The sequence below is a fragment of the Thamnophis elegans genome, chromosome 4, assembly GCF_009769535.1.
Source record: "Thamnophis elegans isolate rThaEle1 chromosome 4, rThaEle1.pri, whole genome shotgun sequence".
Lineage (NCBI taxonomy): Eukaryota > Metazoa > Chordata > Lepidosauria > Squamata > Colubridae > Thamnophis > Thamnophis elegans.
Window position 1 is genome coordinate 40271213 of NC_045544.1, and position 16349 is coordinate 40287561.

Consider the following 16349-nt stretch of genomic DNA (forward strand, 5'->3'; position numbering starts at 1 on the left):
TATTATTTATAAAAATAATAAAGGCAAGCTAAAAAATAAATTAAAAACCCTATAATACTTTAGCAGCATAATTAAATGGATTTTAAAGTAATGTAGTTGAGAAGTCCGAGCATACACTTGATTATAGCTTAATCTCAAAGTATTTTAGTTGTAGTTGTTTTACAGAAATATATTGCAATACATATAAAAATATATACTTTGTACTACAAGACCATCAAATGTAGGTTGAACAAAACTATTCCTAATAACTGAAAATAATAGTGTCTGAATCTCCATAATTATTTATTTGATACACTATGTATGCTATTTCTATGCTAAAATTTTGTTTAATATGGCAATCTGATAAATGTATTTAATTCAGGAATCAAATTTTCAATACATATAGATGAAAACAGAAAAAATATAAAATTATTCAGCCAATAGAGTAAGTCCATATTAGAGTAGCAGTTCCTGAGTTCCACCCATTATTACCTTACACTAATAGCAGTAAACCAGAATTTAGTGACTCTTCTGCAGATTTCTAAATACTAATCATCTACCCCCCCAAAAATTCCTCCCCCAACTTGTTCAGTTATCACACCTAGAATAGTTGGCTAGTGCAAACCATTATTACTTTAGCCTCTGCGGTAATAAGGAGATATACTCCAGCCTTCTCAGAGACATCGGGCTCAAAGAACACAATGTTTAGATTACAACATTTTAACCTGTAAGAGGTGAAAATATTGGGCTGGGATACACCAGTATCCCAAATCTGAGTCTACACCTTCCTTATTCTGTATTTTCTTCCAGGATGATGCAAAATTATCCATGAAGATCAAGCAGGGCAAAGATCTCCCCATAAAGATATGTTTTAACCCGTATGTTAAGAAACATAGTCTCACACACATCTAAAAAGCTAGTCTGTATTTCAGGCAAGGGAAAGCAATTGTCACATACCAAGGAACATGAACTATAGCTCTTAAAATGTTTAGCCAAGTTGCTTCTAAACATGTTAGAGCTTTGTAGATACAAGATTATAGGCAATAGAACAAGATGCTCAATACTTCAAAAAACATTAAAAGAGCAGATGCATAATTATTGTTTCTGTTATCAGCAAATCTGGCTTATATCAAATTGCACCAGTTCCTACTCTACTTACCAATAACCAGGAAACCTGAGCAATGGAGTTATTTAAATAATTTATTTCTGTTCCTAGATCTTCTTTACATAATTGAACAAAACATTGAAAGGTTAACTGAACAATGACATAATTCATATTAACATTAATATGAATAAGTATTAATGTTTATTAATACACATGTGAAAAAGTTTTGAGGCGAGAGACATAATGGACTCCAATTAAAAGTAGAAATGCCAATTATGTATTTTACTGAAGAAAATATCTGACTCATGAACAACTGAATGTGCTTAACTGATTTTTAAAAATTCTCCTTCCCATATCTCTTTCTACTAGTGAATTAGTGAGCATCTAATTGCGAAATAGATGCTCAAATCTGCTTACAAGATATCACCAGGCCTTAATTTCAAGGCTACTGCAATAAACATATCTGCTGATTTGAAGAGATCAATTCCTAGTTGTAGATGTTCCCAAATTGCTCTAATGTCCTTAACTATATGTTCAACTTTAATTAGAATGGTGAATGATGGAACTCCTCCCCCTCCCCCCCCCCCCCCAGGGAAGGTTAGATTTTTATTTTGGTATCACATCTTGTGAACTAAGAGAACAAAATTCTCTCCTGTTTCCCGAGGCCTTGCCACTTTCTTCATGCTTCTCTCTGCAACTGGGAAGAACACCTACTCTGATTTCAAGAAAAGTATAGAAATGAGGTACTTAATAAAGGCAAGTTCAGCAAAGAAGTCCTTTTCTTTAGCAAAAGCAGTTAATATTTAACAGAGGTCTGTTAAGGTAATCTAGATTGATGAATTCACCCACTACTTCAAACTTTAACATCTAAGGACTAGAGCACAGTTGTAACATTACATACACATTTTCCTTTTAGTAGGAAGTTCAATAGAATATACTGATACATTAGAGTAGATATGTATGCAGCTGTGTTTTATGCTGCGTCAGCAAATAAGTAAAGACATTACTCCCTCAACAGGTGCCTAGATTGTTGAATATTATTATAGTGTAAGCTTATTCATCAAAATTAATTTTAAAGTTATGCAGTTGTTTGGATTTGATTCCAAAATAGCCCTTCAGAAAACATAGAACCCAACTGCTACAATATCCTGGGAAAATGAACTTCTGTTGGAAAAAATCATATTCAAGTGTTCTATTTACTATGACGTGTATTCCAAAGCATTTTGGGAAGTGCATCAAAAATGTTGCATAGGCTTGTTTACACTATTATGTCTGACCAGCTAATGTAAGCCAAACATGGTATATGTAGAATGTACTGAGAACTACAGCATATACTTTACTTGTACCATGGCATATGTCAAGTAAATGTGTGAATATGGACAACTGAAAAAAACTGGTTCATCCAAGATGCTTCATACAAGCTAATTAGCACAGGTAAGGTCAATGGAATGTTATCTTTAGATTGTTGGTACTACCTCTATGTGCTGCATAGACTTCAAGCCATTAAACAAATTTCATAGATGTTGCAACTAGTATACAAATATCAAAAATGTCACATTTTGCCATACATCCAAGTGAATATTTCTTCAACTTTATAAAATATAAAGTGAAGATAAGAAGTTTACAATGAAACTGAATGTCTCCAAGAGTTCTGTTCACAGATCAAGAACCCAGTAATTAGATGTGAGGCTTGAAGGCAGGAGCTTTGCTTATAAATATAGAAGGAACAATTTACAATACGAAGAAAAAGCATTTGGCATTTTTCAGTTTTGATTTGGGGTTGTGAGTCAATTCACAGTGAGCTAGTTATTCAAAAGTATGACATGTACGAATCAAAAATTATTTGTGTTCATCTGCAAGAGTGATTGAGATTTGAAGTTACCAATGTCAACTAAGCCTGTCTAAAAAAAAAAGCAACTTCTCAACACAAAATCTATATATACAAACCACACATAATGCCAGCATTTAAAAATTGAGGAAAATTATTTTGTCAAGTCTTACGGTTCTTACATTATAAAAGCATACCACTTTATGCACATTAATTTCCAAATGGGTTCATATCAAGTGATACCATCAGGGTGGGGTTCTGTAGAAAAAAAACAAGCAAGACCAGAAAATGAGAGCATTGTTGAAAAAAACCTGGTGTGGCACCTCTAATTGTCAGTGCAGTGCCAGTGGCATTCCAGGAGAGCTGTCCTAATAAGGCTAACACCTACTGAGTTCATAATATTTGGAAAGTTTCCCACCAGTCGTCTTTGGCAGCAGCTGTTTTAGTTGAAGAAAGTCAGATGAAAATTGTCTCATTTATGTTTTGTTCTCTGAGCCAATGCCTGCAAATTAGCAGGACCACCCCAAACTCTTCCAAATATCTCTTTTTCTCTCCTCAAGGCAGCTTCTAATTGTAGCTCTCTTCCTGCTGAAACAACTTTCTTCACGGCCTGAATGACTTCAGCAGGGCCTGTGGTATATAGCTTAAGCCATGTATGCATTTCTCTCAGAGACTCGTGTTCATCAGATGAGGACAAGATGGAATCTACCAACCCAATATGAAGGGCATTCTGTGGATCCAGTTTCACAGCACCACTCAGCAACTTGAGGGCAGAGCTGCTGCCAAGGATTTGGGTAAGCCTGGCAGCTCCCCCCCAACCTGGCACTAAGCCCATCTGCTTGTGGACAAATCTAATTTCACTCTCTGGAGTCATTAACCTGTCAATAAAAAAAGGTCTGTTTAAAGGTGTTGCAATGATACCATCTTAGCTTCATTTCAATGCAAAGCACAGTTCTGGATAAAGGTTGCTGACAATGAACACCTTTTAATATTAGACACAATTAATTTGCTGCAATTTTACCCTAAGTAGTACAAAACAAAGAGATTATTTTAAAGATTTAAATATTCTTTAAATCTAATGTTGACATTCTGTCTGAAAAAGTTATAAATATCTTAATGTTCATGTTCATCATAGCATAGCTTGCTCAAATATTTCCCTCCTTTACTTTTATCTTTGCAAATATTTAAAAAATTATAATTGCAGTGGACAAACACATATCTCACACTTGACAACAAAGGTGATAATTAGGTATTGGGGAAAATTACAATATTATCAAACATCTCTTTCAAGTGAAAATTAAAAGATGCTGGAGATAGCAGAAAGAAAGGATACACAATACCCATCCAAAAGTTTTGGCTGATCTTACAAGTCAGAAGTTGTGGGTGGCAGTGGAGCTGTGAAGACCTAAATGAAAACCTACTCCAGTACTCTTGACAATTCACTGCTGTTTTACTCCCAAAATACGTGCATTCAAACTGCTCATCCTGAAGTGTCTTGAGAGGCCAGGTATAAACCCTTCCTTTCCAGATTTAAACTTGAAATATATGAAATTATAGATTGGTAAATTGAAAAAATAGAAAAAAACCTGATCTACTAGAACAACCTACCCTTTGAAGGCTAAACCATCTCTGACAGGTAAGCCACCCAGACCTCTTTTAATAACTCCAGTAAGGAGTCTATTATTCTAGACAGATTGCTCCATTCTTTACTAATTTTTAATTACTAGAAACATATTCCTAAAACTCAGCTTGGATCTTTCTTTAGATTTCAAACCTCTGGTTGCTGTACTGCAAACAATTTTGTCAGAGAAATTTTTTATCAGATACCTCTTCCATGGGACAACCTTTCATACACAGTACTACCACATCTTCCCTTCTTTTCTCTTTTATGAATTAAGAAATTCTGTACTGCTTGGTTTTCAGATCCTTTATCATTCTGGTAGCTCTCCTTTGAATTTACTGTAACTTCTTTATGTCCACTTTAAAATGATTAAAGATCTGACTTCTCTCCTAGGCTTGAAAACTGGCTGAAGATTAAATCCCTGGTTTGGGGGTGGGAGTGGGAGTGGAGGTAATTCATTTTTATTAGTTATATTGAATTTGGGCACTCATAGTCTTTTTCAATTGTAAACTGCCTAGAGCTGTCAGGAATCAGGCAACATACAATATAAATAAATAAATTTAGTCCAAGGGAGCTATTACCTCCAATGAACTGGATGCAACGCTTCTGATAAAAAAACCCAAAATAGATTTCTTATTCATATTCTGCTGCTGGCCTACTAACACTTTTTGTTCCAGCTTTCACACGCACTCTCACTAAGCCAGATTTTCCCAATCCTATATCTATGCATTTAAAATTAAAGGGACCATACACATTTCACAGCTGAACATCACCCTACCTGTTCAATTTGGCTCCATGTTCAGAATGATTTTGAATTGTGCTGTTGCCCTCTGACACATTATCATGCCTCCCCCAAATGTCATCTGTAGATATGATAAGCATCCCTTTGATTGTATCAGGTAGACCATTTTTAAATATGTTGAATGACATTGGGCTGAATACAAAGCTCTGGAAAACTCAAAAGAGTCCTTTCCTTCAGGTAGATGCAGATCCATTTATGAATCCTTTTCGGATGTGGTTGTTTAAACAGTTTCAAAGCCATCAGACATTCGTACTACATAGTTCACATTTATCCAGTTACTCCACAAAAGCTTATTCTAATATTTGTTTTTCACCAAAACTCATGCACAGAGGCAGGGTATGCTTTTAAACAATGGACTGTTTAGTATATGTATTTGTATACATGTCATCACAGAATTGAGAGGAGCCATTTAGATCATCAAGTTCAATACAGGCTTAATTCAAGAATCAGGATTAAAGCATTCCTGGCATATAGCCTTTCTAGCCTGTGATCTTCCACTTGTGCTGAAGGACGTCTATGTGTGTACTTTGCCCTGCATAACTATACTTAACACTGTGCATGTCTTTCCTAAATAAAATAGACTGGAGACTTTAAATATAAACCTTGAGTTAATTGCAACTATGAGGATGATTCATCTCTCCCTGTCTTTCCATATACAAGAGATAGAAAACTTCTATCACTCTTCTCATCACCTTGATCTCTGAGCTAAAAAAACAGCTGCAGGAAGACAAATGGAAATACCAGCTTTACCCCATCTGCACGAACGGTAAGTGTCTATACCTAGCCAAGCTCAAAATTAAATGGAAATCTATTATTTATCCATTGAGGTTTTTTTTAAAAGGAAACCGCATTCGACTTTAAGAAAAGAGTATAAACTTTCAATAGACAGATTGTTATTAATCTCGTTCTTCAAAAAGAAGTTGGCACTATAAAATATCAATCCAATTCATTGTTGGCTGCACTCAATGAAGCAAGGACAACTCACTGTGTTCAGCAGCAAGCTAAAAGCTATGTTCTACTGATGAAAGCTACAATTAGAAAATGTATTTACTTTCATAAACTTAACGAAAGTAGTGTTGAAAAATATATCCAGAAAAGTATAGGATCACTAGGGTGTCAAAATCTCTCCAGATATATAGCATCTGAAATCTAGGATAGATTGGGGAGATCCATAAAACCAAAGTACAACACAATATAGTATGTGACATGCGTAATACACGCATAGGGGAATTGTAGTCTCACAACAGCAAATCTAATTTCTTGGTCTTGAATTAATTTTAAACTGACCCAGAAAGTGATGTACACTGAAAAGAAGGCTAATGTTTCATGTAGTTAATAAAAAAGGTAGGTCATACAAAGCATTTAACTGAAACAAATAAGTGATATTTCAGAGAGAAAAAGGATAGCTTGCAGTATTTGTAAGTAGGACAGTACAGGCAAACTTTGATAAGAGTAATAATGGATGGGGAAATTAATCTACACCTTGGAAAAGAAGTAGGAAATGGCTAATTGCAACTGTAGTCAAGACTCTGCTATACTGTCATTCTTTATTGTGCTTTTTTAAAAAGGGGCGGAAAAATACAACGTACCATACAATCCTGAATATTCCTAATACCCAAATATCACACTGCAGAAGAGAACTAGCACAGTTCCCAGGAAGCTAATGACACTTCTAAACAGTTTTGGAATAGAATCAAAGACCTGAATAGGCATGCCAGTGTAAATATCTACTTCTGACAGTAGCTACACGTCTCCACAGTTCGTATTTTCTCCAACATTTGCTTGTGTGGTACTTGGGATTGTGGAGTGGTGCAGTTTTATGGTGAAAAGGGGAAATGAGAAGGGCATATGGGCCAGAAAAAAAGTGAGGATACACATTAAGCGATGGGAGGGGGATACACCTGGAAGGCAAGTATAAAACTATGGGACCAATGCACAATTCATCAGGGAAGAAGACAAGCCTGAGAATAGACAATTGTGGCATGCTTTGACAAAAGAGGCAGGCAGGACAAACACCTGCCTCCTGTCACATTTACCATTCAAAGGCCTCCTCACAGACTTCCTGTTTGCTTCGTTCAGACCCTTTCTTTTATGCAGGGGAGCTCAATGCATTCTCCTTGGTGCAAAGTCCTCTTTTCTGATGAGAGCAACCTTTGCCAAAAGCACCAAAACCTGGTTCAATGACTGTGGGATTACTGTGCTTGATTGGCCTCTCCATTCTTCCTCCATATTCTGGGTCCTTGGTTTCCAAATGAGATGCAAAAGTTGCTCTCATCAGAAAAGAGGACTTTGGAACACTGAGCAACAGGACTTTGGACCACTGTGCTTCATGAAGACCAGGGCCAACGCAGCCGTCTACCAGGAGATTTTGGAGCACTTCATGCTTCCTTCCACAGATGAGCTTTATGGGGATGCTGACTTCATTTTCCAGCTGCCCACACTGCCAAAAGCACCAAAACCTGGTTCAATGACCGTGGGATTACTGTGCTTGATTGGCCAGCAAACTCGCCTGACCTGAACCCCATAGAGAATCTATGGGGCATTGCCAAGAGAAAGATGAGAGACATGAGACGGAACAATGCAGAAGAGCTGAAGGCCGCTATTGAAGCATCCTGGTCTTCCATAACACCTCAACAGTGCAACAGGCTGATAGCTTCCATGCCATGCCGCATTGAGGCAGTAATTGTGCAAAAGGGGCCCAAACCAAGAACTGAGTACATATGCATGCTTATACTTTTCAGAAAAGTGCAGCTGGAGCGTGTTTGCAGTAATGCCTCTCGGTTTTATTTTATTTTATCAATTTTTAGTACTCCTACTTGATTCTTTTTTATTTAATTAACATTTTTTGGTGGAGATAACAGCGTAGAGCATAATACAAACAAAAACTTTTGTTGCTGCCGAAGATTTAAATAAGCATGGGGAAAAAAAAGAAATGCCATGGCACCAGCCCAGGATCTCTTCCTCCAGTGAAGGCAGCAAAACAACCACGAATTGAGGAGCTCTTTGTTGGCAAGAGATCTGTAAGTAAAACTAACCCCCACATCTCCAACAATCTGGAGAGATTAGAACAGGACCGGCAAAATGATATGGCAAATCAGCATTTACTAGACTTCTCCAATCTGGTGGAGGGGGAAAAAAATGATTGCCAGCTCTTATCACAAACAACTAGCCCAACAACCTCCTTTATTGAGTCTAAGTTAGAGACTAAAAAGGCAAAGAACAACCAGATAACTCAGAGTATGGAGAGTTTACCCTGGGAAAATTCAACCGAGTTTATGGCAAAGCAATGCCTTCTCACAGCGCAAACGGTGGTCTCAATATTTGAACAATTAATTGCCATCCAACATGATGTAGAGTCATTGAAAAAAGATTTAGCTGTTTTTCTTCAAATGCAATATCGGGCCCCAAGAACTCCCACTAAAGTGCTGGCAGAAGATTTGAATAACTCCCATTCGCAGGATAAGGAAATGGAAAAAGAACAAAGAGCCAGAGAAACAGTTAAAGAGACAGATAAAAGGAAGCAGTCCTCTCAGAAAAACAGTCCTCCCCCAGACAAGGCATTGAGAGGAAAAGGTATCAATAAAGAAGAAATCAGGAAAGAATCCCTCCCTCAATTACAACAATCACATCGCTCGCTACAAACACAAAGGATAGCTTTTAGAATCCATTTGAACAGACTTAATTATGGACGTTGGAATTCCAGAAGTGCAATATTAAATTCCCTAAGCCAGCTTCTTCACTGCCACAGGGGCATGATTGATCTCCATGCTGTGGAGTGGTTACCTGAGGCCCCAAATTGGAAGCGGGTCCTTTTGTCTTTCAAACAGCCCACCATACCTCAGATGTTATTCAAAATGAAGGCATTTTTAGCCTCCTTCCAAATCTTTCCCATCAGAGTCTTTGGTGAGGAAAGGGTTATCCCGTTAATAACTAACATGCGAGCCTCCAAGGCGAATGACACCACCTCATTTTCAACCTTGGAAAAGAAAGAGACTGAGAGTGGGAGTAAACCAATCTTGCACAGAGAAGAGATACTTAACAGCACAGAAGCTAGCCTCATTAACGCTTTTGGTGCTCTCCCAAGGAAAGAACAAGACAATATATTATTCAAGCTAGAAAATTTAAAGAAATCCTTATTGGTCACAATGGTCACAGCAGAGCCACTTATAGACCTGGTTTCCCCAATGATTGAGCCTCTCACTTCCCCCCCAGAGGGCAAGAGATTGCATGAATTCAAGATCATAGAAAATAGAAGCCAAGACCCAAAGAGGGTATTAGAGGCCCCAGAAGAGATGGAGATGTTTTCATCCCTGTATGAAAATTCCATGACACCTTCATCACCGCCAGCTCCAAACCAAGATACTGAGAGTCGACTCACGAAAGAGCCACCATTGCAAAAAATGAAAGATGACCTAATAACGCCTTGCCCTACAACCAGAGAAGAGGCTTCAGAATGGCAAGCTCTGCTAGCTGGTGCCAAAACCTTTTACCCTGAACAAGTTTCTCAAAAGTCTACACATGACCTAGACGGGTCCTCCCTATTTTTAAAGAAGACCAATGCAGTGTGCGATGACACCTTAATCCATGGTAACAACCAGACAACTTCCCTGTGTATAAATCAAGTTTCCTGATGAGCTCCAAAAGTTGACCCACTCTCCCTTATAACCTGGAATATAGCAGGTTGGTCCGTCCCATCAAAAGACCAACTCTTTTTTGACTATATATCACAATTTGACATCCTCCTCCTGCAGGAAACCTGGACCTCCACAGAGATTCAGTTAGATGGCTATTGGGTCAACTCAATTCCGGCTGTCCCAAGCAAGGTGGGGGGGGAGCTAAAGGGGGTATTGTGACGTTAGTTAATACATCCTTGCGTTTTAAATGTGTACCACTGCCACCTTTCCACTCATGGGTTGTAACTACATTACTCTTATTTAAACAGGTGGAGATTTTGCTATTCAATATCTATATTCCTCCACTTAATAAGAATAATGAGATTAACAAGATTTGGGACAGCATAGAAGATTTTATTCTTGGCTGTTCAGCCAAATTCCCCAAAGCTGCAATAATTATAGGGGGGGGACTTAAACGCTAGGATGGGTCCAAATGACCAAACATTATATAAGCAGTTTAAGATTCATTATGATGAAAATGTAACAGAGGAATCTTTGCATGCCAGACAATTTAAAGACCTGAACGTTTGGATCTGTGTATCCTTAACGGGTCCCCATGGGGCGATTTCCCAGCAGAATATACTTACTGGGGAGCAGGAAGAAAATCCACAGTTGACTACTGGATAATATCTTATGACCTCCTGAAGTTCTTACAGAAGATAGAGGTAGACTCGCGATTGGAAAGTGATCATAATACAATACTCCTTACTCTCACATTGCACCAGAATTCTCTAAGGGCAGGCACAGCCTACCTACCCAGGTTAGAAACTCAAAATACCCAGGTAAGAATTAAATGGAATGAGAAAAACGCTAAGGAAGTTTCCAAATGGATGTTAGCCCCTGAAACCATAGAGTTACGTACATCTCTATTAAGAAATAACTGTGGGGTATCTTACCTAGAGGGGTTTGAATCCTTAATTGTAAACTTGAATTCGGTTCTCAGTAACAGATCACCAGCTCACCCCAAAATGCTAGTTTCAAAAAGCAAAAAATGGTTTGATAGAGATTGCGTTCAACTAAAAAAGATATATAATGAAGAATACAAGAAAAGTAAAGGTGCCTCCTCCGAGGAGCACACTTACTACTTAAAGCAGTTGAAAACACAATATAAGAACCTTCTAAAAGAAAAGAAAAGTGCGGCCCTGAAGGAGTCTTGGCATAGACTAATTACGGCAGTCAGGACAAAAAATATATCCCTTTTTTGGTACATCACCAGGGGATTGGGAAAACCTCCCCTACCCCCGACAAATCAGGTTCCAATTCACGCCTGGGAAGAGTACTTTAGGAAGCTTTATACAGATCCTGACTATGTAACCAAGGAGAGCCAAGCTAGTTTGGACCACACTCCTCACTGGCCCCCTGTTACACCAGAAGAGATATCCCGGTTGATCGGAGCCCTAAAGGCTAATAAGGCACCCGGAGCTGATAATGTCCTGCCAGAAATAATTAAAAAGAACGCCAGTTGGTGGGCTCCACTTTTAGCATCACTGTTTACATTTATAGACAATATAGGCCATATGCCTAGAGATTGGGGAGTAGCAATTATCATACCAATTTATAAAAAAGGGAATAGAAATGACCCAGGCAACTACAGACCCATTAGTCTTCTAAGCGTTATTAGTAAACTGTATGCCAAACACCTAAATTATAAACTTCAAGATTGGCTAATTTCAGGGGGGATAATCAAAGACGAACAAGCTGATTTTAGAGAAGGAAGATCGACGGTGGATCATATCTTGGTACTCCACCATTTAGTACAAAAATACACACATAAAAAAAAATCCTCTCTTTTTGTTGCCTTCTTGGATTTTAAACAGGCCTTCGATTCAATATCCAGGATCATCCTCTGGGAGAAGTTAAAATGCACCACTATCGATAAACGCCTCCTCTTCCTCATACAAAAATTGTATGCCAATTCCACCCTGAAAGTGAGGTGCAATCCCCAAGGGAGTTTAACCAGCTCAGTAAGAGTACAAAAAGGGGTACGGCAGGGTTGCATCCTGTCCCCCTCCCTCTTCAACTTCTATATTAATCCCCTGATTGACCTTTTACAGAACCCGGATTTCCATCCTCCTAACCTAGCACAACGTAAAGTGCCAATTCTCTTATATGCTGATGACGCCGCTATCATTTCACAAACCCATATAGATCTGAAGAGAGCAATTAGGGCAACACTCGGCTATTGCAGGCAAAACAAGCTGGTCCTTAACTTCGATAAATCAAAAATTTTAGTTTTCGCTAAAAGACCACGCCAATATTCCTGGCAAATAGAAGGATATAGTTTGGAACAGGTTAAAACATTTAGATACCTTGGTGTGGTTTTCCACTCGCTAGGGACATGGAAGGCACACCTGGATCACACATTGCAAGTAGCCATTAGGTCCTCAAATGCAATCAAACATTTCTTTTATACAGGTGGAGGTCAGTTAGTACCTGCTGCCTTAAAACTTTTTGAGGCCAAAACATTGGCGCAAATTCTTTACGGGGCACAAACAGGAATCCTTGCAAAGAGAGACTTGTTAGAAACCATTCAAATAAAATTCCTGCGAGCCATCTTAGCTGCTCCCAATGGAACTCCAAATGCCCAGTTAAGAATTGAGACAGGCATGCCTCAAATTCAAGTAAGAGCCTGGAAGATGATGATCATTTATTGGCTTAAAATGCATTTCTTTCCAGAGGGACTGTCCCCACTAGTGTTGACTGACAATTTCCCTTCCCCCTGGAAACAAGCAATTGATCACAAGCTAGGCTCTTATGGGCTTTCATCATTATTCTTAATGTCCCTAGGCTTTGAGCAAGCAAAGCAAGTAGTAATCAATAGAATGAGGGACATGGAGTTCCAAGAAGAATTAAATAGGTTGCCTCTCCACAGTAGGGACAGAATAAAACAGGGTGTGTGGGAATCGGCAAGATATCTGAATGACCTGATCTCTCCAAAACAAAGAATAGCTTTCTTCAGAGCCAGATTTAACATTCTTCCCTCAGCACTCCTCCAGGGCAGGTATAAAAGAACACCTATAGCCGAACGCGTTTGTATTTGTGGTAAAGGAGAAGTGGAAGATAATTCACATGTATTATTACACTGCGAGCTATACAGAGCTTGTAGGTCTGCATATATTCTCCCCTTATTAGAGAGATTGCCAGGGAGGGCAGACAATGTTTATCTAGGCTTTCTCCTCCAGGACACTAACCCGGCTACCACATATGCAGTGGCAAAGTTCTGTGCTGCTGCAATGTCCATAAGAAAAAAATTGGTACAGTATAGTACCATCTTGTACCAATTATCTGGACATACCTTTAACAATCTTTGGACCATAATGTTATTATCCACTTTTAATGTAAATACTTTTAATTATATTTTAATGTTAGTATTTTTAATATAGTGTAAAGACAAATGTATACTGCTGGTCTTTGACCGTAATAAAGATCTTACTTACTTACTTACTTACTTACTTACTTACTTACTTACTTACTTTTCAGAGGTCTGATATTGTTCTCTTCTGACCCTCCTGCTCCGGCCTGCGAATCACCCAGACATAGGCTTGGCTGTTTGCTACTCTTTAATCATGGAGTTATCGACTCCTTTGACTGAAGGCCCAGACAAGACTCACATACAAGAATAGTTGGCAGCAACCAAAATCCAACAGGCACGGATACAAGACAGACAGAGTTTTCCAATACTGTTTCAAACTTTTGTGTCCTGCAAATGTCTCCCCCCCAACCTCTCCCCTTAATACTCTCTTGAGAGGAGCCAAGCCACAACCACCTGGGCTTAATTATCGTCTCTGAGTCTGCCTCTGGAGCTGCTTCTTCCGTTCCTCCGCCCTTCTTAATTTTGTGTCAGGGACAAACTGCCTTTGATCCTCCCCACTGCTCCATGCCTCAGGCGCCTCCTGATGGCCAACCAGCCTCTCTGGTCCCTGTTCTGAGACTGAACCCTGCCCAGAGCCCTCCACATCTTCCCTGGCAGAATCATATGGTTCCTCGCTATCCAAGTCCATCAGCAGCTCAACCAGATCCTGCTGGGCCACAACATTGTTCTATGTACAATCCTTGTTTTATTGATTGCATGTAATATTCTAATTTTCTGAGATGGTGGATTTGGGGTTTTCATGAGTTGTATGCCATAATCATAACAATTATGACACATCACGGCTTGAACTATCTTGCTTTGCATGTAATGAGTCTTATCTCATATATTGGTTTCACCTTTTAAGTTGCATTACTGAAATAAATGACCTTTTGCAATATATTCTAATTTTTCGAGTTTCACCTGGAGTTGCCAGTTTCAAAAAGTGACTCTGGGCAGTGTATATCATAGAACTATGCTTTGTACTTACAGACTGTTGTAAGACAAATGGTATCTCTATTAAATCAGTGAAAACCAGTCTCCTGTGCCCTTTTCCCGGCCTCCTATAAACAAACAGTTGGGTCAGAAGAGGACAAGAAACCACTGGTATGCTGAGCATCACTTCTATGGTTGGCATGGATACACAGAACTATGCCTACATATGAATACACCTTTACTCAAATCTTCCTTTCCTACCATTCTTGCCAAGTACATTTGCCATAGACAGTACACACACATACACACACACACCATGTATAAATGCACATAAAATCATCCTAGTCTTTTTCCAGTTGTGAGAAGATTAAGACAAAATTTAAAAAAGAGACCAGGAGAAAGACAGCAAGAAGGGCACACAATTTTAGAGGATTAAGTATATGTAAATTTAGACTTTGGGAATGGGAATTAGTAGAATGTGTCAAAAGCTTACACAAATCTCTACCCTAGTTCAGTACACATCGATGGTATCATTTTAAATAGAGAGGTGCAATTTTCTGCACTATAGAAAGAGAAGAAGCATGAACTGTGATGAGTCCAGCCCACAGCCTATCCTATTTAAATTGTACTTCCAGCAACTAAGACCCAAGCTGGTATATCTTACTACAGCACCCAAACCTTCAAACATGGGTCATAATGTAGGCTTTGGGTGGTGGTGGTGAAACATCTAGCTTGCATGAACTTTTATATTACTATCCCACACGAAGTATATGGATGTGTTCATAAAGTTACCAAGTAATCAAGCTTGACTCAAAGGAGACGGTATTAAAACACACACAAATATAGATAATTTGGCAATGGAAGGAATTACCTAGAGGAATAGTGTTTTGTTTTGTTTTTTCCTAAATAATACACATTATACAATCATCATCTAGAGTGCTCTAACTTCTGATTTCCTCTACTGAATAAAGGACTAAACTGAAGGCCTTATTTGATTCTAAAGCTCTACAGCTGTATGAAAGAATTATATTGTGTTAACACTGGCACGAGATTACAGTGTACATTTCTGTTGCTTAATGGTTATAAATCATAATGGGTATATATTATTTCCAATATCATAGACCCTTGGTCTCTGAATGCCAGTTGCTGGGGACCATAAGAAAGAGGATGTTATTGATTTCCTATCTGGGCTAAGTCTTCCTAACACATCTGGAAGGCTAATGTGGAAGACTATACTGAAAAAAACAGGCATTTTGTCCAACTCAGTCATCTTCTTATATGTGACAGACGAATGCCAACTCGTCTTAAATCTAGGATTTACAAGACAACCATCCACCTGTTGCACTTTATGGCCCTGAATGGTGGGCATCAACAACAGGTACCAAAATATATCTCCATATCATGGAAATGCAAATGTTTCGTTGGATATCGGGCATCTCACTTCTTGACCACATCACAAATAACACCATTCGACAACATTTTGGTGCAGCACCAATTATAGAGAAGATGAGAGAACGCTGGCTCCGCTGGTATGGACATGTCCTGAGAGCAGCACCTTCCACTGTTGCCAAGACTGCCTACCAATTAGAAGTGAATGGCCGGTGACCTCACGGGTATCCAAAACAGATGGCAAGACGCCATATGTAAGTTGCAGGTCTGTGCCCTGCAGACACAGCTGACGATGCAAAGTGGTGTTCAATGATCCAAAAAGTGGACCCTACACTTTGGGGAATATGCTAGGGAGGAGGAGGAGGAGGAAAAGGAAGAGGAGGAGGAGGAGGAGGAGGAGGAGGAGGAGGAGGAGGAAAGGATGAGCTAAATGATTCAGCTTTTCTCCACTTTATTGCGCTGAAATGAATTTTAAAAAGATTGAAATTCCTATAAAGCCAAATCTTTAGCTTGGAGAATTAAATTGTCAGAAACCAAGATCGCAGACAATCCTATAACTTATCCAGTGTTTCATGACTGTATTATACACAGATAACCAAATTTGTAGATCTAAAGGGTGATTTGGGGGGGGGGGGGAGAGAAAGAAAGCTGAGAAAATTCCTGCATT

General features: G+C 38.8%; 1 protein-coding gene across 4 annotated transcripts in view; it reads right to left on the minus strand.

Annotated features, from left to right (window-relative positions):
* Nucleotides 1-1161: 1161 nt before the first annotated feature.
* ECHDC1 (ethylmalonyl-CoA decarboxylase 1) overlaps nt 1162-16349 on the minus strand; it is a 47623-nt gene continuing 32435 nt past the window's right edge. For all 4 annotated transcript variants that reach the window (XM_032215805.1, XM_032215806.1, XM_032215804.1 and 1 more), the window contains one exon: nt 1162-3790. In XM_032215805.1, the coding sequence (XP_032071696.1) occupies nt 3385-3790 (406 nt within the window). In that variant the 3' untranslated portion in view covers nt 1162-3384. The remainder of the gene's footprint in view (nt 3791-16349) is intronic.